Below are 26545 nucleotides of genomic sequence, written 5' to 3'. Positions count from 1 at the left end.
CACACACACACACACACACACATATATATATATATATATATACATATACATATATATATATATATATACATATATATATATATATATATATATATATATGTGTATATGTATATATATATGTGTATATGTATATATATATATACATACATATACACATATATATATACATATACACACACATATATATATATATAAGGTGTTGGGATCCTTTGGGAGTTTTTCAGTCATGAGTTAAATCCTGCATTTCTTGTCTTTGTATTGCTACAAATTCCTTACAAAGTGGAGTGCCAAGCAATTGGAAGCTTGCAAAATAATGCCCCCTTGTGGATTCCAGAAAAAAAACTTTATTTATTCCCTGACTTCTTTTATACATTAGACAAAAAAAATTTCAAGGAGGGCAATTGATTGTAAGTGGGAATTACATAGAAACAGAGAATGAATTTAAAGTGAGAAATTAAATGACTCGACTGTTTCTCATATTTTCTTATGGTAAGAATATTTTCTTTGTGGTGGCACAGTGGCACAATGGTAGAGTTGCTGCCTTATGCCCCTGTCCCACTTAGGAAACCTGAACGGAAACCTCTGGAGACTTTGCGCCCCACCCAAGGTTTCCGAGCGGTTCCCGGAGGTTGTAGGTAGTGGAAGCAGGTAGGGAGACTGACAAAAACCTCCGGGAACCGCACGGAAACCTTGGGTGGGGCGCAAAGTCTCCAGAGGTTTCCTTTCAGGTTTCCTAGTGGGACAGGGGCATAACAGCGCCAGAGATTTGGGATTGATACTGACTTTGGGTTTTGTTTGTATGGAGTTTGTATGTTCATTCGCCAAAGACGTACAGGTTTGTAGGTTCATTCGCTTCGGTAAGTTGTAAAATTCTCCTTAGTGCGTGTAGGTCAGTGCACGAGGTGATCACTGGTTGGAGCGTAATCGTTGGGCCAAAGGGGCCTGTTTCTGCGCTGTGTCTCCAAAGTTTAAAGCATAGAAACAAGGAAACTCATCATGTCAATTCCATCTCTCTAAGCATTTTCATCGATCCCATTTGTTCACTTATTTTCCTGTAATTTATTCACATCTCTGAGGCTCATCATCCCTCCCAATTCTTCTGTCGCTGACCTAAACAAGGGGCAATTCAGAATAGGCAATTACCTAACCCTAACCCAATTAACACATCTTTGGAGGTGGTGGAAACCAGAGCAACATATGCTCACAGGGAGAATGCACAATATGCATGCGACCCCTGTGTTATAGTCATTTAGGTTACAGAAATCAATGCCCAGAAATTGAGACTGAAGAAGACGGGTCTCGACCTGAAATGTCACTTATCCATGTTATCCAGTGATGCTGCCTGACCCACTGAGTTACCCCAGCATTTTGTGTCTTTCACTGAGTGTGAAATGCTTTGGGGAATCTGGAGGTTAACAAAGACACAGCATAAATGATTTTTTTTTTCGATGTTAGTGTTTCAACCTTCGAACAGATGGCCAAATAAATTGGCAAGGGAAGCAGTTTTCAAGCATCTTAAAAGGAAAGAAAGACAGAGAGGAAATGATGATGTTTTTGGACAAGATATCAGCCCTTGGAAAGAAGTTCTCACCTTTGTTACTGTAATCATCAATTAGAACTATTTCTGCAAGGTACTTTTTGGGAGTCCTCTTGATCACACTGTGGACGGTCCTCATAAGTGTTGACCATCCTTCATTATGGAAGACAATGATGATACTGGATGTGAGTAGACGCTCATCATACTGCCAGTATTTGCACCTGGTGAGGTAGATACAAAACTTATTAAACTCAACTTTTCAGCATCAGCTACCTAGAGCACAAGGCACAAACCACTGAAGCAATTTGTTCATTGAACAATACCAATTGTGAGCGAGCTATGTATAATTCACACTATTTACAGTAAGGAGTCACATGTGACTTTGAAAACCAAAGAGGTGATGACCTGGTGTTGCACATGTTAGGAGTCATCTCTGTGTTAGTGATGCAGAGAGGATTAGAACAAAAATTACACACTTTATCATGAGTCAATAGAGAGTCAAAAGTGTTGACTTGTCATATGTACCGACAACAGAGCAATAACATTCTTACTTGAAGCAGGATAACGGACCTGTAAACACAAAACACACCACAGACAATATATAATAAACAAATATTCAGTAAATTAATAACCCCAATACTAGAGCAAAGAAGTCCAAAGTTCTTAGTGCAATCAAATACGGTCCAAAGTTCATAGTTGAGGTTGGCATTGTATATTGTAACTTCATGCAAATCATGCAAAGTCTATATTTTTCAAAATGTTTTATTTTTCAGTGGAACCAGAATGCATATAAAAATGCAGCTCTGTGTGATGCAATGGTTTGTAAGAGTCAGTTTAGACACATTGCTATTCATCACTTATGTGCATCTGTTTGGACTTGGGAATCAGGAGTACGAGGATCCACAAACTTCTCTTCATCGACGTGACGGTGGTTGAGAGGAAGCTTCAAATTCCTGGGCATGAATATCTCTGGAGATCTGTCCTGGACCCAGCACACTGATGGAATCGTAAAGAAAGCCCATAAATGCCTCTACTTCCTTCGAAGATTGAGGAGATTCACGATGTCAACAAATACTCTCATGACCTTCTGTAGGTGTACAGTAGAGAGCATATTGACTAGTTGCATCACGACCTGCTTCGACAACTTTAATGCTCAGGAACAAAGGAGCTGATAAAAAGTTAACACTGCCCAGTTCATCACGGTTACTGAACTCAACATTGAAGGGATCTATAAGAAGCACTATCGCAAAAAGGCAGCCATCATCATCAAGTCCCACACCTCCCTGGCCACAGTCTCGTCTCACTCCTGCCATCAGGAAGAAGGTATAAAAGTGTGAAAACTGTAACGTCCAGGTTCAGGAACAGTTTCTTCCCACAATTATCATGCTATTGAACACTACGAACTCCAACTAAACTCTGAACTACCTGCGTTGCACTAGGCACTTCAGGCTTTGCACTGTTTTTGCACTATATTGAGTTTTTATTTATTGAAGTCTTTTTGTGTTTTTGTTAATGCTATTATCAATTGAGTTCAGCATTTACAAACCGGTTATGCTGCTGCTGAAAGTAAGAATTTCATTGTTCCGATCCGGTACATAAGCCAATAAAACACTGTTGACTCTTGATTTGAAAATGACACTAACATAACAGGGCAGGCATAGAGTTTAGTTTAGTTTAGTTTAGAGATATAGTGCAGAAACAGGCCCTTCGGTTCACCGAGTCTGTACTTAGCTTTGTTCGAAGGGGGAGCATTGCATTGTTTGGACATTGTGTTCTAACTCCATTGCACTCCGCTGAAGTTGTTAAAAACACTGATAGACTGAGATGTTCTGAGAATGTAAAACACACAATAGTGAATGATAAATCTTTCACACATTTTGGTTTAACTTACCATGTCCCATAGTTTAGAGAGCTTTGTCTTAAACGGATCTACATCTGGTCTAACCCGTACAATTATATAAATCTTCCTTTTATCATTTACTACACGATGACAGCCCTGATCTCACATCTGAAATTGTTCAACTACATCCATTTTTCCATGGATGGGAATAGAAATTTAACACAAGGAAGTCAGGTTAATTCCCTGAGGGAATACATACCCTTGCCCTGCATTTAAGATATTCACAACTACAGAAATGCAAGTTTGTAATGTCGCAAAAAATATCCCAGCAAAACTAAAGTGCCTGAAAGTTGCTTTGATTATCGGCAACGATACTTGAGACTTTTCTCATGAACGTTTTTCGCAAGTTTGATAAAAATTTCAACTGTTCTTTTTTTTTAAAAAAGGACTCACGAGTGAATAACTGGTTTATTTTTTAAACTCTTAGATTTTGTTCAGCTAACCCATCCCCAACTCCAATCTCATTTGACTCGTTGCAGATTAATATTTTCTCCCCATTGTTTTCAGGGGCGCAAGATTTCAGCCTCACTGCTGCTCGCTACGTTTTGAATCCTCCAGAACCACAGCTGGCTACCAGAGGTACTTAGAAGGTCCGCTTCTTCCTCTTCCTCTTCCCCCTACCATCTCCATTACGTCTCCATATGCTCCACCCTCACTTTTCCCCCATTTCCTGCCGATATATGGTAAATGCCAACTTTTACTTAATTGAGGAGAGACCCCAGGGGAATCGTTTGCGAGGCAAATAAGACCCAGGTAGTTAAAGCCATTCGAATTACAATTATTTACGACTTAATTTCTTGGTCAGGCTCCTAAAAATAAATTATTCTAGATTTTAGCATTTGATTGATGGCTGTGTATATGTTTTCAAGCACTAGTTCCTGCCAAACCACCGGCAAATAAATATCATAAAAGTTATGATGTACCAGATAAAACCTTTTGATATGCACTGTGCAATGAATACACGTGATGTGAGGTTATACAAAACGTTTTGCAGAATGGCAGTGACTTTTAGAAAAGAAAAAAGGCAGTCTCCAATCAATAGGTACACAAAAATGCTGGAGAAACTCAGCGGGTGCAGCAGCATCTATGGAGCGAAGGAAATAGGTAACGTTTCGGGCCGAAACCCTTCTTCAGTCTCCAATCAATGCTGTGCTTTTTTAAACCACAACATATACATACCCTGGCACAAAATTATTATTTTGTATTGATAATGCAGCGGTAGTGTTGCTGTCTTACAGTGACAAAGACACCCGAGTTTTATCCTGACTACGGGTGCTATCCGTACGGACTTTGTACATTCTCCCCGTGACCGCATGGGTTTTCTCCGGGTGCTCCGGTTTCCCCCCCCATGGGGATCGCTGGCCGGTGCGGACTCGGTGGTTCGAAGGACCCGTTTCTGCGCTGTATCTCTAAACTAAATTAATAACAGAAATGCTGCATTTCCCACCTTATTTGCTTTATTTTGGCTTTTGAACATGAAATAAAGATACATTGCCTCTGGTCTCACCATTATTCTTAATTTTGTGATAAATGGGATGGGTTTTTCTTCCCATGAAGTAATTTCCATCAAATTCCTTGGTTTCGCCCCTCTATCTATACAGAGTCTAATGTACACCATGGCAGAGAGCAGAAAACTATAACATGCAAGTAATTATTAACAGCCTTGCAGAGACCAGCTTCTGAAAGACATGTGGTGGACTCCTTGTTGGACAAGTTCCCAGTCCCACTTTAAAGAATCAAAGGCATGTTCAGCTGTTGAGACTGAGCTGTGTAAAACCTTATCTCATTACTGGAAAGACAGATGTTATTTATTCAGGGATTGTAATACAATAGATACTTATTCAAACTTTATCTTTCTTTGTTAAGTCTGCTCGAGTAAATAATTTGTCTTTAAATAAAAACTTGTGCATAAAATGTTTTTTTCAGCTCTGCAAGTTAAATTAATATTTGATTCAATCAATAAAATTAATTGGCAAATAAAGACTTAAACTTTGGAGTTTATACTCAGATTTTCAACCATTTTACGAGATTGCCTCCGTTCTCAAAATAGATAGATTACGTATAACCATCTTCCCTTTAGACCAGTGGTTCCCAACCTTTTTTTGGCCATGCCCCACCTAATCACCTCTAAAATTCTGATGCCCCCCCCCATGTGGTGATATATAATTCTTATAATTTAAAAAGTGAACTCCGATTCAGCTGAAGAAGCTTAAAACGCCAATACCTTGGTTTAAACAAGCTTCAAAAGAACATGGCATCCATGAAAAAGAAAAATGAAATAAACAAAAGACAGTTAAAGTTCTGAGCAAGAAATTACTAAAAAATTGTAAAAAAAAAGAAAAATCAAATTGCCCCCCTTAAAAATCAAATTGCCCCCCTATGGGGCGTACGCCCCACGTTGGGAACCACTGCTTTAGACACTACATTTAATTCATTGGTGAATCTCCGCTTTTCACCAATGGTTGCCCTGGTTGTTATTTAATTGAATGGAAATTAAAAAGGCTGACTCTTCAGGAAATAACAAGACAAATCAGGGAGGTAATAAAGCCGGAAGTTGCGCACCACAGTAGACAGCTGGCAAAGCTAAGGCGAAAAGTCTTTTCATCCCTTTGACACCAATAGGTAGAAGGGCGTATCATGGAGTCATAGAGAATGGAAACAAGCCCTTCGGCAGACTTACCCACACAGGCCAACATGCCCCATCTACACAAGTCCCGTCTGTCTGCATTTGGTCCATATCCTTCTAAACCTGTCCTATCCATGTACCTGTCTAAACGTTTCTTAAATGATGCGATAGTCCCTGCCTCAACTATCTCCTCCGGCAGCTCGTTCCATACACCCACCACCCTTTGTGCGAAAAAGGTACCCCTCGGGTTCCTATTAAATCTTTCCCCCTCACCTTAAACCTATGTCCTTTGATTCTCGAAATGATGCAGAAGAATTGGTGAAGGGGGTTATTGCAAAATAATACATTATGTGATTAAATTTCTGGGCAATGATGCATTTGTGACACTACTTTGAAATGGTAGTGATCGTGACAAAGAAAGTCTGAGTATATATGCTTACCACTTCCTACCTCTCTGTTTGACTGATTAGAAACAGCCAGCACTTTTCCTGTTGGCAGGAAATACAAGAGGCAGTAATAGGATCCATCTAGGTCTTAAGTACACCAAATGAAAGGCAGGTTTTGTTACAGTAGTAGTTCCATTACTACTCTTCAGGAGAAAGATCGATGCAAGAACACCACAACATATGGTCTTCTCAAAATGTTATGGGCTAGCACCAGAGGAGAGTTTTTATACCCACAATGTCTCCAAGTTGAGATCTTAGCTGCTGTATTTGATCATCGCGACTTGTGGCACGTTGTGTTAAGCGGAGCCACAGTAGAAATACAAGCGGCTCAAAAGCCATCCTAGTTCTGTTTATATATTTAGTTTAGTTTAGTTTATTGTCCTGTGTACCAAGGTACAGTGAAAAGCTTTTTTTTTTGTGGTGTGCTATCCAGTCAGGGGAAAGAATATACATGATTACAATCAAGCCATCCACAGTGAGACACAGGGAGGCACAACTTTGAGTTGGAAAAGGGCATTTGGAAGAAGCACAAGACCAGATTTAGAACAACCTCAACTATAAATAATCCAGTTTAGAAATCAATATAAAATTAATATATAAATTATACTCAGTGTTTTGTAACTACTTGAACATTAAAAAATGTATGCACCAAAGCATGAGATAGATTTGCTTTCCAAAAATAGTACAGGGTACTACCATCTACTGGTTGTCACTGGAACAGCTCAACATTTCATCAAGGCGAGATTCGCTTTGTTTTTCTTCCAAGGAAGTCTTAAGGAGAGTGATGTTGGGTCATTCCCAGAGGTGAATTGTATCAACCAAATTTAACATTCTTTGCACACAGGTAACTATACTTCAAACTGAAAAATGTAACAACCCCAAAAAATTTGAATACAAGTATTCCTTGATTTACAAATGGTCGATTTACGATTCTCAAGATGTGATTCTTCAGGGGATGTATATCCTCGATTTATAAAGATTTTCTCGCTATAATGGAACGCATGTCAATCTCCAGACAAAATGCATTTCATGCGATACTTCCTCTCATGCTGACGCTGCAGCACTCTGCTTGTTTTTGGGATGGATCATAATTTTTTCAAGATGGCTTCAAAATGGCCAAATGGATCTGATAATTACGTCTCTCACTGTAGATCACATCTATTAATTCTAAGCAGAGTGCAATTTAATAGAAGGGCAAAAGGAGTGCTTGTTGGACAACTACAATTTGTCAAAAGCTATCGTACTGATAGTAAGAACATGGACAAAATGCATGGAACATTTAGGGCGGCACAGTTGTGCAGCGGTAGTGTTGCTGCCTTACAACACCAGAGACCTGGGTTTGATCCTGATTATGGGTGCTGTCAGTATAGGAGTTTATGCCTTCTCCCCGTGACCGCAAGGGTTTTCGCCAGATGCTCCGGTTTCCTCCCACAATCCAAAGATGTGCAGGTCTGTAGGTTAATTGCCTTTTGTAAATTGTCCCAAGTGTACAGGGTCAATGCTGGTCGGCAAGTTGGTGGGCCGAGGGGTCTGTTTCCACACTGTATCTCCAAACTAGATGAAACTAATTTCTCTTGGAAGTGTTTTCCATGTTTGGAAAGGCAAAAATTATGCAATGGAACAATGGAAAAACAGATAAAAAGTGGTTAGAAAATCATAATGAACATACATGCTTCTAAGTTTGACGATCACCATGAATATCTTGCTCATCATTTAGTAACAGTCACACATAAAATCCCTGTCATCTTTCTGGTCTCCAACAAGATCAAATTCACAAGCTCACTGCTCTTAAGACAGTGGAATTGATTGTAGACTTTAGGAGAGCTCCCCCTCCCCTCACCCCACTCACCATCAACAACGCCACAGTCATATCTGTGGAGTATTTTAAGTTCCTGGGAACCATCATCTCCAAGGACCTTAAGTGGGGGGCCACCATCAACTCAAGACAGTCAAAAAGGCCCAACATAGGATGTACTTCCTGCGGCAGCTGAGGAAGCACAATCTGCCACAGGCAATGATGGTCCAATTCTATACGGCCATCGTAGAGTCTGGCCTCACCTTCTCCATCATGGTCTGGTTTGGCTCAACCACCAAGCACGACATCCAGAGGCTGCAGCGAATCGTCCGATCAGCTGAGAAGGTTATTGGCTGCAACCTTCCCTCCATTGATGAACTGTACACTGCATGGACCAGGAAGCGAGCGGGTAAGATCATCTCTGACCCCTCTTACTCTGGCAACAAACTCTTTGAATCACTTCCTTCTGGATGGCAACTCTGGACTGTCAAAGCTGCCACAGCCAGACATAAAAACAACTTTTTTCCACGAGTAGTAGCTCTACTCAATAACCAAAAATCTATAGCCTCCTTTTGCTCTGGTATTTTATTTAATTCACATGTTTAATCAATAAATGTTTTATTATTAATGTTTAAAGTTTTATGTGTCATTCCTAACTGTCACTGTATGTCATGTTGTTACCTGCGGGCAGAGCACCAAAGCAAATTCCTTGTATGTGAACACTTGGCCAATAAACGCATTAATCAATAAATTATTTAATTAATTAATTCATTCATTCAAGACTAAACTTTAGTGACAGTTCTACCCTTCACCTCCCCAGTCACCACTTGGCATACAGTCGTCACTAACATTAAAATATACAAATACAAATTAGGTGCTTGAAAATACCATGCTGAAATTCAAGCCTGCACCAGATCTTGGCTAATCTGGTTGCTGCCTCAACACTGCTTTCCTGGACTTGGCTTATCAACATTCTGTCTTAAAGAAGTTTCTGACTTCACCAACTTTTGAGGAAAAGAATTCAAAAGACTTATGACCCTTAGAGGGAAAATGTACCAAATGCATCGAAAAAGCTCACTGTGTCCATATTCAAGAGTTATTAGGTTTTGGTACCATTTTCAAAGTCCCAGCTATAGCTGGCCTTAAAGGGCTATTGCAGCCTTCGCACCCATCCTTAATCTGGATCGCCAGTACACCATCGCTCCACTCGCTCGGCTCCAGCCTTTGTGCCCCAGGGGGGCCTCCTACAGCCAACCCTGTGGGTGTGCAAGGTAAGACCCCCATGATTCTTGCTGCCCCTTTTGTCAAGCCACTGCCACCATCGCCAGCTCCCTCCACCTTCTGGTTTGCGGTTTTTAAGTATACTGCGTAAAGGCTCAACAGGTCGCGCTACTGCCTCGCGGCTCGAGCAAGCCTAGCTACATCTTGACCTCTGCTGCTGAATGTGTGGAGTTTGCATGTTCTCCCTAGGATCTTAGGCATTTCTCGTGGATGCTCTGGTTTCACCCTCGATGTCCAAGACATGTAGGTTGAATGACACCCATAAATTATTCTCGTGTTGGGGGAAACCCAGAGAATCTGAGACAATTGATGGATGTACGAGAGAGGATAGAGTTCAGGGAAATAAATGCTGGAATGGGATCTCCCATTGGTTTGCCTATACAATGGGAGGCATAGTGTTCAGGAGGCACATGACCTCCTTCAACATCAAAATACAAGAATATTAGGATGTAAACAGAATATGCAGATTTGTCACAAAGCAAGATATTATACAAAGAGTGACAATATTTGAGCTATTTTTTTGACAACAACATTAGACTACTTTATTTGGCTTGAAGAATTAAATTTAGTAGAGTGGAATGAATAACTGAATTAATTATTGAATTATATAACTGAGTTATTTGAATGCCAATAAAGATCTCTTTTATGACTTTTTAACTACTATATCTTTCATTATTATGAACAACTGTTCCTTTTTGCTATGCTGTTGTTTGAGACCAGTGTTACTCAAGCACACTTGTGGGTTATCCACGAAACACTGTACAATGATTGCTGCATCACAAACTGGGTTTTAAAGTTAGTGCACCAGAGACCAGGCATAATAAAAATTAAATTGGACAATGCCCCTCTATTTTGTCTGAAGAGTACATTTGATCAGAATTTCCACTGTGAGGGACAAGCTAGTTTGCTGTTGCATAGACCTGTTACAGATTTGATGGACTGATCTTCTATTATAAAATTCTGATTCTGAGAAGTTATTTTGCATTTTTTTCTTTTGTGAAGTTCTTTCTCCTCTCTTTGAGCAACTGAATGACTCTACTTGCATTCAATTTAACAACCAGGGTCAGAGGTCTTTATGAATAGTAACAACTTTATCTAATTCAGATTCTAATAGTACTTCCAGTAATTTGATGCATTTTTGGATAATGGTGGAAGTGAATAGAGATGGGGGGAGCATCCTGTGAAACTAAAATGCTTATGTTCAAATTGTTAAGAGGAGATGCAGGGACGTAATTCAAAACACCGACTATGTGTCTGCCTCTACAGATGCTACCTGACCCACCAAGTTTCTCCGGCCAATTTTTTCCCGTCCTGATTACAACATCTGCAGTCTCGCGCCTCTGCTCTAATATCCATATATATATATATCATACGGCTACATAAGCACTTCTTTTCTTTGTATAATTCCTTAGAGTCATAGAGTAATAAAGTGTGAAAACAGGCCCTTCGGCCCAACTCGCACACACTGGCCAACGATGTCCCAGGTACACTAGTCCCACTTGCCTGCGCTTGGTTCATATCCCTCCAAACCTGTCCTATCCATGTACCTATCTAATTGTTTCTTAAATGATGGGATAGTCCCAGCCTCAACTACCTCCTCTGGCAGCTTGTTCCATACACCCATCACCCTTTGTGTGAAAAAGTTACCCCTCGGATTCCTATTAAATTTTTTCCCCTTCATGGCATGGGCTTCTAATGCATTGATGCTATTATACTGTGCTTCAGAAGTTAATACAGAGCTAATGTTTAAAACTGGGCAGTCAAACAGCAATTTTCAATTAGCCACCTGAAACATTTCTACAATTCTGTTCCATTTCCACTCACACAACTCAACCATCACTCCACCAGTTTCCTGGATGGCAAGGGTATATATGGCTGCATTTCCTGCTGCCTTCTAACCGCTGGGTCTGCATTAAAACTGCTGACATAGGTGTCCATTTTGAACAACCCTGTTGCTACCTGAGATGACAATGAAGAAAAGATCTACAGTCCAGTAGGAGCAGGGTCAGACATGCAGTGAAAATCACGTCTGAAACCAATCTCGGTTTCACCTTATGGTCACACGGAACATAAATAACAAAAGCAGGAGCAGGTCTTCAAGTCCTTTGTGACTGCTCTGCTATTCAGTAAGGTCATGGCTGATCTATAACCTTAGCTGCGCTTTTCTGCAATAACAGAGTGTCCCTTGATTCCACTGACATCTGGAAATGTATTTGTCTCTTGTTCAGAAATGTTCTGCTGCTCCAGTTGGGAATACCATATCAGCACAAGAATGAAATTGAAAGAAATAAGCTTCCCGCCAGAAACAAGCAACACTTTCTGAATTTGAGTACTATGTTCTTCATTCTAAAGTTAACACAAAATAGTAAGATTAAACGAGAACTTACCAGTTTGAAGTTTGATCTGTATTTTATGAGGAGTTACGATGAGGGATTACGTGAAGAACCCGCTCAGTGCGCAGGCGCGGCATACTTCCAAGCAGCGGTGTGGAATCACAGATAGACACAGTTATTTGAAGTAAACATAGTAAAGATAAGGAGACATCAATTTATTAGTTTGATCCATATAATGAGGGTGGGAGCGGAGGGCACGTAATCCCTCATCGTAATTCCTCATAAAATACAGATCAAACTTCAAACTGGTAAGTTCTCGTTTAATCTTACTATTTTACTTCGGAGTCACGTGAGTGACTACGTGAAGACTTCAAAGCTCTGTGATTTCAAACCGTGTAACAGTTCATACTTCACTCGCTGCCGAAGTTATTCGAGGGAGGAAGTATGTTATCGTAATCAACCATGAATCTGTTTGTAAAAACAATAATGGTGTTATTAACAACAACAAGACCAATTGCTCCCCCGGGCTTAAATTATATATTTTTTTGCAGATTCTTTTTCTGCAAACGATACAGGTTCTGTCAGTGGTTTGTTATAAAAGTTTGGAACGTATACTCCCTAGACCACCCTGCAGTAGCCAGGATGTGGTCCATAGGCTCGTCCATCCTCTTAGTTACTGACGTGGAAGCTGTCCTGGTGGAATAAGATTTTATACACGTTAGTATTTACTCCAGCAACTCCCAGTACCTGCTTGAGCCACTAGAGATAGTTTAGCTCGTCACCCGACCATGAGGTTTCCTGTGGCTGACCCATAAGGCTTTTTCCTCTCCCTCGGTATTCCTTATTGTGTCGATCTCTAAGTGGGTCATGACACATAAAACGTGGTTCAGGTGGGTATGCCCGGAATTTCATGACTGGACCTGATGTTCCTGGTCTGTTCTGTTTGGCCAACCCTTGAATGGGCATGTGACACTATCTGGTGTTATAACCATGTTGTCCCATCGCAGTAGATGGGAGAGCTGGCTCTTTGTGTTGATGTAAGGCCACCAGCATGTCCATCATCAGGGTAGGCTGTTCCAGGGTGAGTGACCTGGCTGGTGATCATCCCCTAAGGTATGTCAGGATTTCACTGACATCCCAATTTGGGTGTACCTATTTCTGGGGAATGGATTGATATACCTCTCCTGTATCTGATCACCAGTGAGCGGTACCCAAGTTGAGTAGGCTGACAGAACATGTCCTTTATTGTGGTGAAGACCTGCCAGGAGCTCCAGTACAGTTTTTGTTATAGTTGAATGTGTAATTCCTGTTTTGGAAAACAGTGTACCATTTCTTGATGCTCCTCAGGTATGTTCCCTAGGATATGCGACGGAATGCTGTCATCTGGTTGATAGTGCTGCTGATCCAAGCACAGCAATGGTCTTCCCAATTCTGCAATTCTTTTAATGACCATGTCGAGGATCACTGGGAACCATGCTTGTGGACTTGGTCCACTGTAATTTGCGTAGTACCCGACTGATGAAGCCGTAGTACCTATTGAAGAGGTAGAAGGAAAGGAAAACATAGAGATTAGGTTCCCCCCACCCCTCAATACGCGGGAATGTCTCCATTGCCGCTGCCCTGAGATTGGTTTCATGTGACGTAAGTTAGTACGTGGTGATTTAATTGGATATAAGGAATCGATATCTGGTGTCCATATTGCTTAGTAATTTCAGCAAATATTTTTGGTTTAAATGTATGTTTACAGTATTTAGCTCACCTGATAGGTGAGTTACTGATGGTCAAACATGTTTGACGACATACGGTTTCCAATTGTTAATAAATTGTCACCTAATATCGATGTTCTCCGCCCAAGTGGTTTGGTATATGCCACCACTGTGATGTTGTTATCTTATAAACGAACATGCAAATTTGGTGGATTACTGAGCAAATGCTTCACTAGAATTAAGTAAGTTAATATATAACATGTTTAAGTCAATTCATATTGGCATTAAGTATTACAAGCTCAGTAACACATCAGGACACATAAGATGTTACTCAAAACAGGTGGAAGTGTACAACCATAATCCTTCCTGCCGATAAATTCCATGATAGCACTACAGATTAATCCATTTGCCCCCATATTACAGGTATGGAGATAGTTTTGAACACTAGTATCTCAGCTCATAGGAAAGGTACAAAGTTCAGTAGCTGGTAATGCTGCTATATCCCAATTACTTTGCCACGTAGTTGATTGGTGGTTAATGCACCATGACTGATAGTCTTAATGAATACCAGATAACAAAGTTGTGGATGGTCAACGTAAATATCTGGATATATATTTTGTGCACCGTTCCCAGAGGCACTGCAATACAGGGTCGATGCGTGGAGTGGACGGAGCAAGCCCCTATTCCATCTCCCTGTTCCAAATTTCAATTTAATATATGGTCCCTAGATAAGGGACGTATCAGATTATTAAACTGATAAGAACAGATACTACACTTGATCTTAGCCAAAAGGCCGAGAAGCGATGCAGCTAAAGCTGTATCCAAGGATAGTTTGTCGTTAATATATAGACATGCCATGACGGAATGTTTCTAAGTGTCAGGGCTAGTTGATTCTGGATAATTCTTCGGTTTCTGGTTCCTTGTTCTTGTAGGGACGATGTTTGTTGGGGGGTGGCGCATTTTCCCTGGGGCCTGCTCTGGGCCGTGGCCTAAAATGCTACGGGTTTGACATGCAGGCCCCGAGCTTTCACCAGTACCATGAGGTAGACACACCTGGTGGACACGTAGAGGTACTGCTGTCTGGTTTAGTGTGGTGCTCATTCCAGACTCTGCCCTCTTGTGCCGAATAGTTTGAACACTTCGTCCAGTTTTTTAGGACTGGTTTGGTAAGTGCCAGGTAGCAGGATCTGTGCTTGTGAGGTCGGCGTTCTCATAGTCCTGTTAATTTCATAGATTGAGGGCAGGTTTGTGAGTTCATTTGAGAAGTTATGAGGTATACCGTTGAACAGTAGGGTCAGGTGTTTTGCCATACTACCCTGCCCTTCTGGAATGAGCAGGTGGACATGATAGCCGACGTCAGGGTACCAAATGCATTTTTTAAATATTTAGGTTAAATGCGCTGCTCAATGTATCCCCCAATAATGGCGGGCATTTTGAGTAAATGCAATTTAGGGGAGGCGTGATAAAACCAACGCCTCATGGCTACCTGTCTTGGAGAGGTTTTTTGGAAAAGACAGGTAGTAAGCTGGCCATCAGTTGAGACTGAAAAGCCATCTCGCTAGTGGCGCAGCCACATAGCGGCCACACCCAGCAGCTCTTCCTGATCCTGTACCTCAAGCATACTCCCGATTTTGTTCAGCCAGTGACCCCTCTTCATGACCAGCCCAGCCACTGGTCACCCCAAAGCTAACCACACTAAGGAGGAAGCGGTGGGCAGTGCCTAGGCACTGTGGAGGGTATGCCTGAACCCTCCAGCGAGACTGCCCCTCACGTAGCGTGTCTCGCAGGAGCTCCTGCTCCAGGAGCCGCTCCAGCAGCTCAGGCGGCTGTCTCTCTCCCATGCGGGTGGAGAGACGTCCCCTCCGACAAGTCGGAAGCCACCGGCCGGATGCCTCTTCGGATGGCTGAACATCCAGCCCGCAGCTCAGGCACTAGCGGGACTGGCCTCGGCGCGGGGATAGCGGAGCGCCCGGTAAATGTTCCTACCGCCTTCTTCTAGAGCTTTTGTGCCTTGTAGAAGCGAGAGCGCCCCTCAAGCAGCGCGTCTCGCAGGCACCTGCTCCGAGAGCCGCTCCAGCGGCTCAGGCAGCTCTCTCTCCCCCCGTGCGGGTGGAGAGACGTCCCGTCCCAAATCGGGAACACCTGCCAGATGCCTCTTCGGGTGGCTATACATCCAGCCCGCTATCGGGCTGGCCTCGGCACGGTGTCGGGGAATTACGGAACACCGGGTCGCTCCTACCGCCTGTTGCTGCCCCCCTTCCCCCCCGACGGAAAACGTTCCTCCTCGAACGGGGGACAGTTTTGTTCCAGAGCCTCCTTTTCTCTGCCTGTAAAACACAAGCAGAAAAAGGGGCTCCCCTGTAAAAGAAAACCCGACCTCAGGGTACTCACCTGACGGTCCGTTTCATCTGTTGCGGGAGAGCCTAACTCCCGCTGCCGCTGTTGCACTGCTGGCGTAATGCCGCGCCTGCGCACTGAGCGGGTTCTTCACGTAGTCACTCACGTGACTCCGAAGTAAAATCACCCATCTTTTAAGAAGTATCATTTTCTGAACAGATCGATATCGAGTCAGGGGAAAAATCCTCCCAGTGAGCGATGGCATAATTAAAAGAGTTGATTGGCCTCCTTTGCTCTTAAAGGTCCATGATAAATTCCAACTTGAAATGTTGAAAATACATTTCACGTTACTCAAGATAGATACAAAAAGCTGGAGTGACTCAGTGGGTCAGGCAGCATCTCTGGAGGCTGAGTCTGAAGAAAGGTTCTGCCCGAAACATCCCCTGTTCTTATTCTCCAGAGATGCTGCCTGACCTGCTGGGTTACTCCAACATTGTGTGTCTATCTTCGGTATAAATCAGCACCATTCGTTCCTTCCTACACATTTCACATCACTCACCTTTAAATTACCTGCAGGTAATTTTGCTACTTTGTTTTGGATCTATCTTCAACATAATTGCACGATGATCTTATCAAATTTTCAATAATTCCCAACTCGATCCTTAACAGGTAATATAATTTAAATTGTGCAAAAGTTATACATTATAACCTGGCAGAGACTGGTCTCTTTGACCCATGCTTACACACACCAGAGGCTGACAGGACCAGACTATAAATGTTAGGTTCAGATCGGGTTGGATATCAAAACATTATAATCCATGGCTCGGATTTGATCTGGCCTTTCTTGTGCTTGGATTTAACTTTATAGCAAAACATACAAATACACAGTGCAGCAATGGAGGTCATTTATTGAACCTTTGTACTTCTAATAAAGTTATTACTAAGCAACTTTCCTTGAACCGATGCCAAGGGCAGAATTTATTACTTTGTTCAAATGGATCAACTTTGCTGATACTGAATGCAATTTGAACTGGCTGCCTGGCATGCTGGAAAGTACCAAAAGAGGGCACCAGTGAACAAGTCAACAGCTGCACACGCAGCCCCAGGTCTGTTTGCGATTTACAGGAATAATGGGGGTGGAAATTGGTATACAGGCACGGATTAAGGTATGGTTACAAACCAAATCAGATGGGAGGAAATGAGCGTGACAGTGGCACAGCGGTAGAGTTGCTGCCTTTCAGTGCCAGAGACCCGGGTTTGAACTTGACTGCGGGTGCTGTCTGTACGGAGTTTGTACGTTCTCCCCGTGACCACGTGGCTTTTACCCAGGGTGCTCCAGTTTCCTGCCATACTACAATGACGTATGCATTTTCCGGTTAATTGGCCAGTAAAAATATTAAATTGCTCCTAGTGTGCAGGATAAGGCTAGTGTATGGGGAAATCTCTGGTCAGCGCATGCTCGGTGGGCTGAAGTGCCAGTTTCCGCACTGTATCTCGAAACTGAACTAAACTAAATGAGTCATTTTCAGGTTGGAAGGTTATGACCAGTGGGATGGCATGGGAAATTAATTCTGCGGCCCAACTGTTTATAATCTATATTAACGATTTGGATGAGTAGACAAAGTACAATACAGAAATAATGGTAGTGGAAATTGGTATGCTGGCATGGATTTAGGATTGGTTACGAACTCTCATTATTTCTGAATTGTAGTTTGTCTCTTAACCCAAATCATTAAGATAGATTGTAAATGTTTGGGACGCAGCATTGATTGGTATAAGTTTTATCAACGTTTAGACTCTAGAGATATAGGGTGAAAACAAGCCAGTCGGCCCACTGAGTACACGCCGACCAGCGACCACTCAGTACACTAGTGCTATCCTACAACTAGGGACAATTTTAGAATTTTACCAATGCCTATGAACCTACAAACCTGTATGTCTTTGGAATGTGGGAGGAAACCGGAGCACCCAAAGAAAACCGATGCGGTCAAGGAGAGTACGTACAAACGCCGTACAAACAGCACCTGTAGTCAGGATCAAACACAGGTCTCTGGCGCTGCAAGGCAGCAACTATACCGCTGAATCACCGTGCCGGCCCGCATCTTACAATTTGATCTGCACTCGAATGAGGAAATAGACTGATTGGATGGGCAGCACTGAGGGGGTAGCCAGGCTATCTTCAAGACAGGATCAAGGAAGCACTCAAGCTGGTTCTTGATTAACAGGCTCTTACTAGGTGAGGAGTGTAACAGATATCAGCTTTCTTTGCTGATAATAAAAAGTTGGAAACCAGTTGGATTGAGAGGACAAAGTCAGGCAGGATATAAACAGGTTTAGTAAATGGGCAAGAACATGGCAGACAAACTAAATATGTGAAATTTGTGAGGTCATCCACTTTGGTAGGAAACACGGAAAAGTGTTTGTTTTTTTTAAATGGTGAGAGAAACTAAGCTGCTGGATCTCAGATGAACCTGGGCGTACTTGTCCATGAGCCAAAAGATATTAGAGTGTAGGTTAGGCTGCTGTCTGTGCGGAGTTTCCATGTTATCCCTGTGAACGCGTAGGTGCTCCGGTTTCCTCCCACTTTGCATGGATGTGCAGGTTTGTAGGTTAATTGGCTTCTGTAAATTGCCCCTAATGTGTAGGTTGCTAAAGTGCGATAAAATAGAACAAGTGTACGGGTGATCGATGGTTGCCGTGGACTCGGTGGGCCAAAGGGCCTGTTTCCAAGTAGTTTTTCTAAACTTTAGGAAAGTAAATAGTATGTTGTCCTTTATTGCAAGAGGATGAGTGAAAGTAAAAATGCTTTCCTTCAATTGTATTGAATTCTGAATTATTATGCACAGGACTGGTTACCCTACTGACAAAAATAAATAACTTTTGATAGAGGGAGTGCATGAAAGGTTCACCAGCTTCGTTTCTGTTGAGGGGAGGGAGGGGGACGCGGACAGTAGGGAGGGCAGAGGAGGGTTGCATGGAGGATTCTTCTATGCAGGGAGAGTCAACAGGTTGCATGAATAAGAGGTGACCTGGTTGCAATGGACAAAATTCTTAAATTGATTAGCAAGTTAGATGCATGGACCGTATTTTCTCTGATGTGATAGTCAAGAGTCAGAGGTCAGTCTTCAAATAACCAGTTGGCCATTCAAGACTGGAAGAGCAGAAATTTCACACCCAATGTCATTATATGGTGAAAAGGGAATGGAAAGAATTTCACTGCAAAACATGTAACCCTAATCAAGCACAAAAGTCTATTTCAAACATTAAATACCGAACAGGTTTTGAGCTCTCGATTCAAACTTGGGAATTTGCAAAATTCGTTAAAGGTGAAAGAATGTTTGCATAGCTCACTAACAAACAATTCTCTAAACAATATTCAGAGATGTGCTTGAATAAAAACATTATCTGACTTGTAAGATTACCTTTGCCATTCATTTTTCAGAATTGGGCATGGCAGCATGTATTGACTAGTGCTTGCAGGTCCCTCCGCCCCACCTCGTCAAGGCCCTATGGACACAGCCTAGACCATCACACTAACCAACCTCCCTTCCACTGACTGCATCTACACTTCACGCTGCCTCGGCAAGGCGACCAGCATAATCAAGGACGAGTCTCACTCTGGTCACTCCCTCTTCTCCCCTCTCCCATCAGACAAGAGGTACAGATGTGCAAAAAAGCATAACTCCAGATTCAGCCAGTCTCTTCCCAGCTGCTATCAGGCAACTGAACTGTCTTATCACCAACTTGAGAGCGGTCCTGAGCTACAATCTACCTCATTGAAGACCCACAGACTTTCTTTAATTGGACTTTCCTGGACTTTATCTTGCACTAAACGTTATTCCCTTTCAGGGGGTATGGAGAGAAGGCAGGTACGGGATACTGAGTTGGATGATCAGCCATGATCATATTGAATGGCGGTGTAGGCTCGAAGGGCCGAATGGCCTACTCCTGCACCTATGTTCTATGTTTCTATGTTTATCATGTATCTGTACACTGTGGATGACTCGATTGTAAGCATGTAAAGTCTTTCCGCTGACTGGTTAGCACGCAATACTAAACTTTTCACCGTATCTCGGTACACGTGACGATAAACTAAACTTGTCTAAATCATACAAGAACCTCTCTGCATCCTCTTCATAGCTCACACTCTCTGATAGCTTTGTTCACATGCACACTTGGAGATGTTGCATTTCATTCCCTCATCCAGATCAGCGATATATATTGTGAATAGCTGGGGCTCAAGAACTGATGCATGCATCATCCCTTTGGTCACTTCCTGCCACCCCAACATAGGTTTAAGGCGAGAGGGGAAAGATTTAATAGGAACCAACTCTTTAAGTGTGAGAAAACAGGGTATTACTGTGCAGTGAGCTACACAGCAACTATGAAAATTACTAGGCTAGATTATGAAGAATGTACAAAAGGACACAAAGCGCAGGAGTAACTCAGCTGGTCAGGCAGCATTTCAGGAGAACATAGATGGGTGATGTTTCGTGTTGAGACCCTTCTTCTGACTGGACATATAGAAAATAATCAATGAGATTAGACAATATCAAATCCTGTTAATTATTTTCTAAATGTCCATTTATCACTTTTATTATACTGTCTTTAAAATGTACCCACATATTTTTTGTCCTTTTGTTGAGTCTGTGGAAGGGACCCAAACTCCATGTACAAAACTCATGTACTCCAGAGATGCTGCCTGACCCACTGAGTCAGAATTCCAGCATCTGCAATTCCTTGTGCCTCCATTAGACAAAGTCAATGTTGATTTATAAAAGTAACATAATGCATGCAAAATCACCGATGTACATTTACGGAGATTAACAGCTAGAATACCGAGGACGCTGTGGGAAGCTAGAGAGAAAATTGGAGGCAGGCAAATGTTATGCCTCTATTCTAGAAGGGCTGCAGGGGAAATTAATTAGACATGACTTTAATTAGTTGATATTCCAGAAGATTAAAACAGAGTTGCCTTTTGGTGGAAACAAGGGAAGATATTCGGTTAAGGCAATATCAAGTAGGTTAAAAAATGCCCATCTGGCACATAAACAGGAGTAAATCTGCATTCTAAAAATTCTACTCGTATTCCAATCTACGATTATGATGGGAATCAAGAAAAAGACATTAAGTAAATCTCAGAACACGATGCTTTGAATAAGTAATTGGTGTACTTTAATTATCTTAAGAGAATTGAGAGAGCTGTGGAAACCATATTGTGGTCACTCACAACCTCTACAGAATTATTTTGGTATTGTAGGAAACACTGCAGAGATTCAAGCAAGGAACTAATTCAAAGACAGTGAAGAATTTTGGAAGAGTCATCTTGTTCAGAGGAGCAAAGGGAATGGAGGTGGAGGAGGCGGGTAACGATAGCAGGATCCATTGTTTAGTGAGTAGAGAGAAAGATGCAACAAGCCAAGGAAAAATCGATGTGTCTATTTTAAGAACAGAAAATCCAGATATTTCATTTGCAGTCTCTAACTCTGGAGGATGGAGAGAGAGCTAGAGAGCTATAGCTTTTGCCAGCTGCCACACTTTCTTGATGGCAGACAAAACTAAATCACACGACAAACCTCTGCTTGTTGATATGGTTTCACTTATTTCACCACTTGATCATATCTAAAAGGCTTCTCATTCTTTTTGACAGTTATTTTATAGAACAGGAAGAAAAACCTTGGAAATATATCCAAGCTTTTTTGTCACCATGACTGATTTCGCACACATGAACAACGGCCTTGCAACACAGTGCAGCCTCTGAAAAAAACATTGTGTCTATCAAATCGCAGGCGACACGATCTGTATTTCCAATGCAATTTTCAAATTTTTCTGTTGCCTTAATGTTTAGAATTGAACATACGCTGAAGCCATTATGTTTCCATGTTCAGTACAATTTGCAGTTATATACAAGCTTCAGGTTGCAATATTAAAGGATAAAAGTAGATTACTGGAAGCTGTGATTGTTTATAAGTGCAGATTTCAAAACAAATTGAGATACGTCAAACTCTGTCCTGATTACTACAGACCCCTGTACTTATTCCATGCCTTTATATATCACTGTACATATTCTCGGTGCTTTTTATCATACAGGCTACTGTGGTTGAAGAAGATAGCCATACCTTCAAGGGGCAATTTGGGATGAATTAAATCCTGGCTGTGCAGCATTTTATTTTACATTTTAGATCTTGCAGCATTTTCTTTTGTTTGGATTGGCACCGTGGCACAGCTAATAGAATTTCTGCCTCACAGGTCCAGCTACCGGGAACAAACTTAACCTCTGGTGCTGCCAATGAAAAGTTTGGATGTTCTACCTGACAGTATGAGCACTTCCCCAGATGCTCTGGTTTCCTCCCACAGCCCAAAGACGTGCAGGTTAGCACGTTAGTTGGCTTTTGTAATTTGCCTCTTCTGACTGAATCGTGGGAGAGTTCATGTCATCCTGTGCTGCATGACTTTATGACCTCTTACAGGTGAAACGCTTGTTGGCACTTTTGTCAACATGGGGACGTACAAGGTCTTTTTGACAGACTTTCAAGAATTTTAAATAATGGCTCTAAAAGCAGCAGAATGGGGGTTCCCGGGGGTTGCAGGTGGTTGTCGGGAGGTTGCAGGTAGGTGAAGCAGATAGGGAGACTGACAAAAACCTCCGGAAACCGCACGGAAACCTTGGGTGGGGCGCAAAGTCTCCAGAGGTTTCTGTTCAGGTTTCCTAGGTGGGACAGGGGCATAAAGGTTCAATGTCTTCACTGGCGTTAATGTCCTCAGCAACATTTACTAACCTAACATTTGTGGTTCTTCAGCTCACATCCTCAACTGCTGTTCCACAGGGGAAAAAGCTGCCCTCTGATTATTTTTTTAAATATACTGATACAACGCCAACACAGGTTAGGTTCTGTATGGCCTTTGGTTCAAGCCCCCTTTTTTTTTTTAAGAAAACTGTTCATAGATAAGGAACGAGTTCCACAGGTGGATTCATCTAACTCTTCTTTAGACTTTAGAATTTAGAGATACAGCACAGAAACAGGCCATTCGGCCCACCGAGTCTGCGCCGACCAGTGATCACCTCATACACTAGCACTTTCCTCCACATGAGGGACAATTTACAATTTTTACCAAAGCAAATTAACCTACAAACCTGTACATCTTTGGAATGTGGGAAGATGCCAGGGGACCTGGAGAAAACCCACGTGGTCACAGGGAAAACGTACAAACGTACAGACAGCATCCGAGGTCAGGATTGAACCCGGGTCTCTGGTGTTGAAAGGCAGCAAATCTACTGCGGCACCACTGTGCCACCCCAGAGACTTTCGAAGGGCAGGGAATGGGGCAAGATTAAAATTCTTACCAATCTGTTTCAAGGAGGTTCATGACAGCAATATTCCACAGTATAGTGTTATAGCAGTACAAAATATTGGCTATGGTGGGGGTGTGTATTAAGTGCAGAGTTCAAAGTGGTGATGGCCTTGGGGTAGAAACTGTTCGATAATCTTGTGGCGTGTGATTTGATGGACCTGTAACACTTTCCTGAGGGCAGAAGGGCAAACAAGTGATGTGCGGGATGAGGTGAGCCTTAGTATGCGTGATGCCTTTCGCAGGCAACGAGAGCAAATAGATCTCTTCCAGGGCAGGCAGATGTGTGTTGGGTTTTTTTCAGGCTGTGTTGATGACTCTCTGCAGAGCCTTCTTGTTAGCCGCAGAACTATTGCCATACCACACCAGGATGCCATGTGTCAGGACACTTTCCATGGAGCAACGGTAGAATGACACTAGCAGCTGTTGTGGCAAGTTTATCACCATCTACTGTCTATACTATTCATGATTGTTAAGGCCACCATCACTTCTGCTCACAAGCTTCACTGTTATGAGGTTAGGGTTCCAACTGACAGCATTTACACTTAAAGCTTTCCCCCTCACTATTTCTGTAACTTTATACACCTTGCCCAAATTGTTCCTTAACTCTGTCCTTCCACAGTCCTAGCTTCATTCCACCATGAATTGAAATACCATCAGGTAAACTGGTCATTTGATTTGGAATTACTGCAGTAAACTCCTCCACCTTAAGTCATATAGCATGTTTGGCCTATATCCCTCCAATTCCGATCCATGTACCTGTCCAAAAGTCTTATAAATGTAGTTATAGCTTCTGCTCCAACTACCTCCAATGGCAGCTCGTTCCATATACTCACCATCCATATACTCTCCTGTGGAAAAGTTGCCCCTCGGGTTCCTATTAAATCTTTCCCCTCTCGCCTTAAACCTATGCCCTCTGGTTCTTGATTCCCCAACTCTGGGTAAAAGACTTTGTGCCCCTCTTGAAAATCGTTCGCATTAGTGTTTTGGTCAATCTCTTAATAACTTTATTTAACTGCACTCTGAAATCTCTGAAGATTATTTTTCCATGTTAAAGGTGCCATATTAATGGAAATTATTGACTTACTGTAACTTGATTTCCAGTGTGGGATTAATTACAGATTTAACTGGCAAGAGAAATGTTATGATGACAATTTTGCAGCACTTGGTCAAAACAGCACACTATTTTGAGGTCTAACATTCAGCCAAATGGTGGATTGAATAAACAGGAAATGGTAATAATGGCACCACTCCAATAGCTTTTGCAAAGGAAATCACGACTAAGCCCCTTGCAATGATCTCACAATTCACGTCTAATACACACGCCTCTGGTCATCTACATTGAATGGTTGTACTGTTATCAAAAGAGGTTAAAAAAAATAATGTTGTGCATAGCTTTGGCTGGACTGTAATGTAGAACATTGTCAGTCAGGGCTTTGGAATCTTCCTGTCAACACGTTCAAAGTACATGGGAGTGTGTGAATACACTTCATTATACTGTGTTCAGCTGCCACTGAGCAATCACCAGTGGTGGATAGCATATGACTGCCAGGAAAAATAAAAGTACTGAACATCATTTACCTGATCAAATAATGGGGACAGAATAAATGGATTAAAATAAACACATCACGGCTGCTGCCAGGGGCGGAGACACTGATTTAGACGCTCCTGTGCAAATAGTTACAGATTCATAATGATGGATGAATGCACCATTAACCACCCACAAGGGCACGTCAGATGAAGATTTCAATGCATGACTTCCTCAAATTCCACAAACCACCATGCAACAAATCCCCTCTGCCGTTTCCTGAAATTGTACTTTACTCATACCAATTTGTCCTTTCTGCAATCACATCGAACCCTGGAGAGACTACAAGCTGGAGTAACTCAGCGGGACAAGCAGCATCAGCCTGAAGAAGGGTCAAAAACCCAAAACATCACCCATTCCTTCTCTCCGGAGATGCTGCCTGTCCCACTGAGTTACTCCAGCTTTTTGTGTCAATCTTCGATTTAAACCAGCATCTGCAGTTCTTTCCAACACCTGGTGAGACTACAACTGGAATACTCTCTACATGGATCTGGTCTCTCTGCCTAGGCCAGATATTTGTGATTGAAGGAACACAAGACTGATTCCAAGGATGAGGTAATTCTCCCAATGGAGAGTTTAAGCAGGCTGGCCTACACTTTTTCATTGAAACTGACAAAATTCATACAAGGCATGATAAGACACAGAAGATGCTTGGAATCGGGGTCCATAATTTCAAAAATAAAGAACAGCCATTTAAAGCTTAAATGAATCAAAATGTCCTCATTCAGAGGACAGTGAATCTTTGAAATTCTTTACCCAGGAGGGCTGCAGAGGCTCAGTCAATGGATATATTCAAGACATAGGTTGATGCATTTTTAGATATTAAGGAAATTAAGTGAGATGAGGTTAGTGAAGAAAGATAAATGACCAGCCATTCTTCAACAGAAGACTGCAGATATTAAATTGAGCAAAAAAAATAAACTGCTGCAGAGCTGCTCAAGGTCAACATTAGGATGGCACAGTGGTAGAGCTACTGCCTTGTAGCGCCAGAGACCCGGGTTCAAACTTGATCTCGGCTGCTGTCTATGTGGAGTTTGCATTTTTTTCCTGTGACCCACATTGGCTTCCTATGAGTGCTCCGGTTTCCTCCCACATCCCAAAGACGTGCAGGTAACACGGAAGTGAGGTAACACGGAACTAGTGCGAACGGGGGAATCAATGATCCTCATGGACTCAGTGGGCCAAAGGGCCTGTTTCCATTCTGTATCTCTAAACTCGTGTCTTAACTCCTTAGCTTCCACATTCTTCTTCTCAGTAAAAAAGGATGAGAAATATTAATTTAATATATTAATATATTTCTTATAGCTCCACACAATACTGCCATACTTATCTTTAAGGGGATCTATTCTCATCACGAGTCATCCTTTTACTCTTAATATACAAGAGTACAACAGTTACATATCTGCTGTGCTGCTGCAAATAAGAATTTAATTGTTCCGTTTAGGGACAAGTGACAATAAAACACTATTGAGTCTTGAGCCTCTTCAATATTACCTGTAGAACCTCTTTTCCTTTACCTTGGCTGCCTGGTCCATTTTATACACCCCCCATTTGCCTTCTTAAGTATACTCCTACATTTCTTATATGGCAAGGCAATACAATGACAACATTTAAAGGCAAGTGGACAGTGGTCAGAAAAACAGATG

At 42.0% G+C, this 26545-nt stretch overlaps 1 protein-coding gene and 1 non-coding gene across 3 annotated transcripts in view; both read right to left on the bottom strand.

Moving 5' to 3' along the window:
- The window catches only part of galnt7 (polypeptide N-acetylgalactosaminyltransferase 7), a 114468-nt gene that overhangs the window by 41937 nt on the left and 45986 nt on the right, over positions 1-26545 (bottom strand). For both annotated transcript variants that reach the window (XM_033018315.1, XM_033018314.1), the window contains exon 3: positions 1592-1758. In XM_033018315.1, coding sequence (XP_032874206.1) covers positions 1592-1758 — 167 coding nt within the window. The remainder of the gene's footprint in view (positions 1-1591; positions 1759-26545) is intronic.
- LOC116971643 lies at positions 14238-14429 on the bottom strand. The gene has a single exon (XR_004411538.1). It is a non-coding gene; the product is annotated as a U2 spliceosomal RNA (small nuclear RNA).

The sequence above is a fragment of the Amblyraja radiata genome, chromosome 3, assembly GCF_010909765.2.
Source record: "Amblyraja radiata isolate CabotCenter1 chromosome 3, sAmbRad1.1.pri, whole genome shotgun sequence".
NCBI lineage: Eukaryota > Metazoa > Chordata > Chondrichthyes > Rajiformes > Rajidae > Amblyraja > Amblyraja radiata.
Note: the sequence above shows the minus strand (reverse complement) of the source record. Positions and strands in the feature narration are given on the sequence as shown.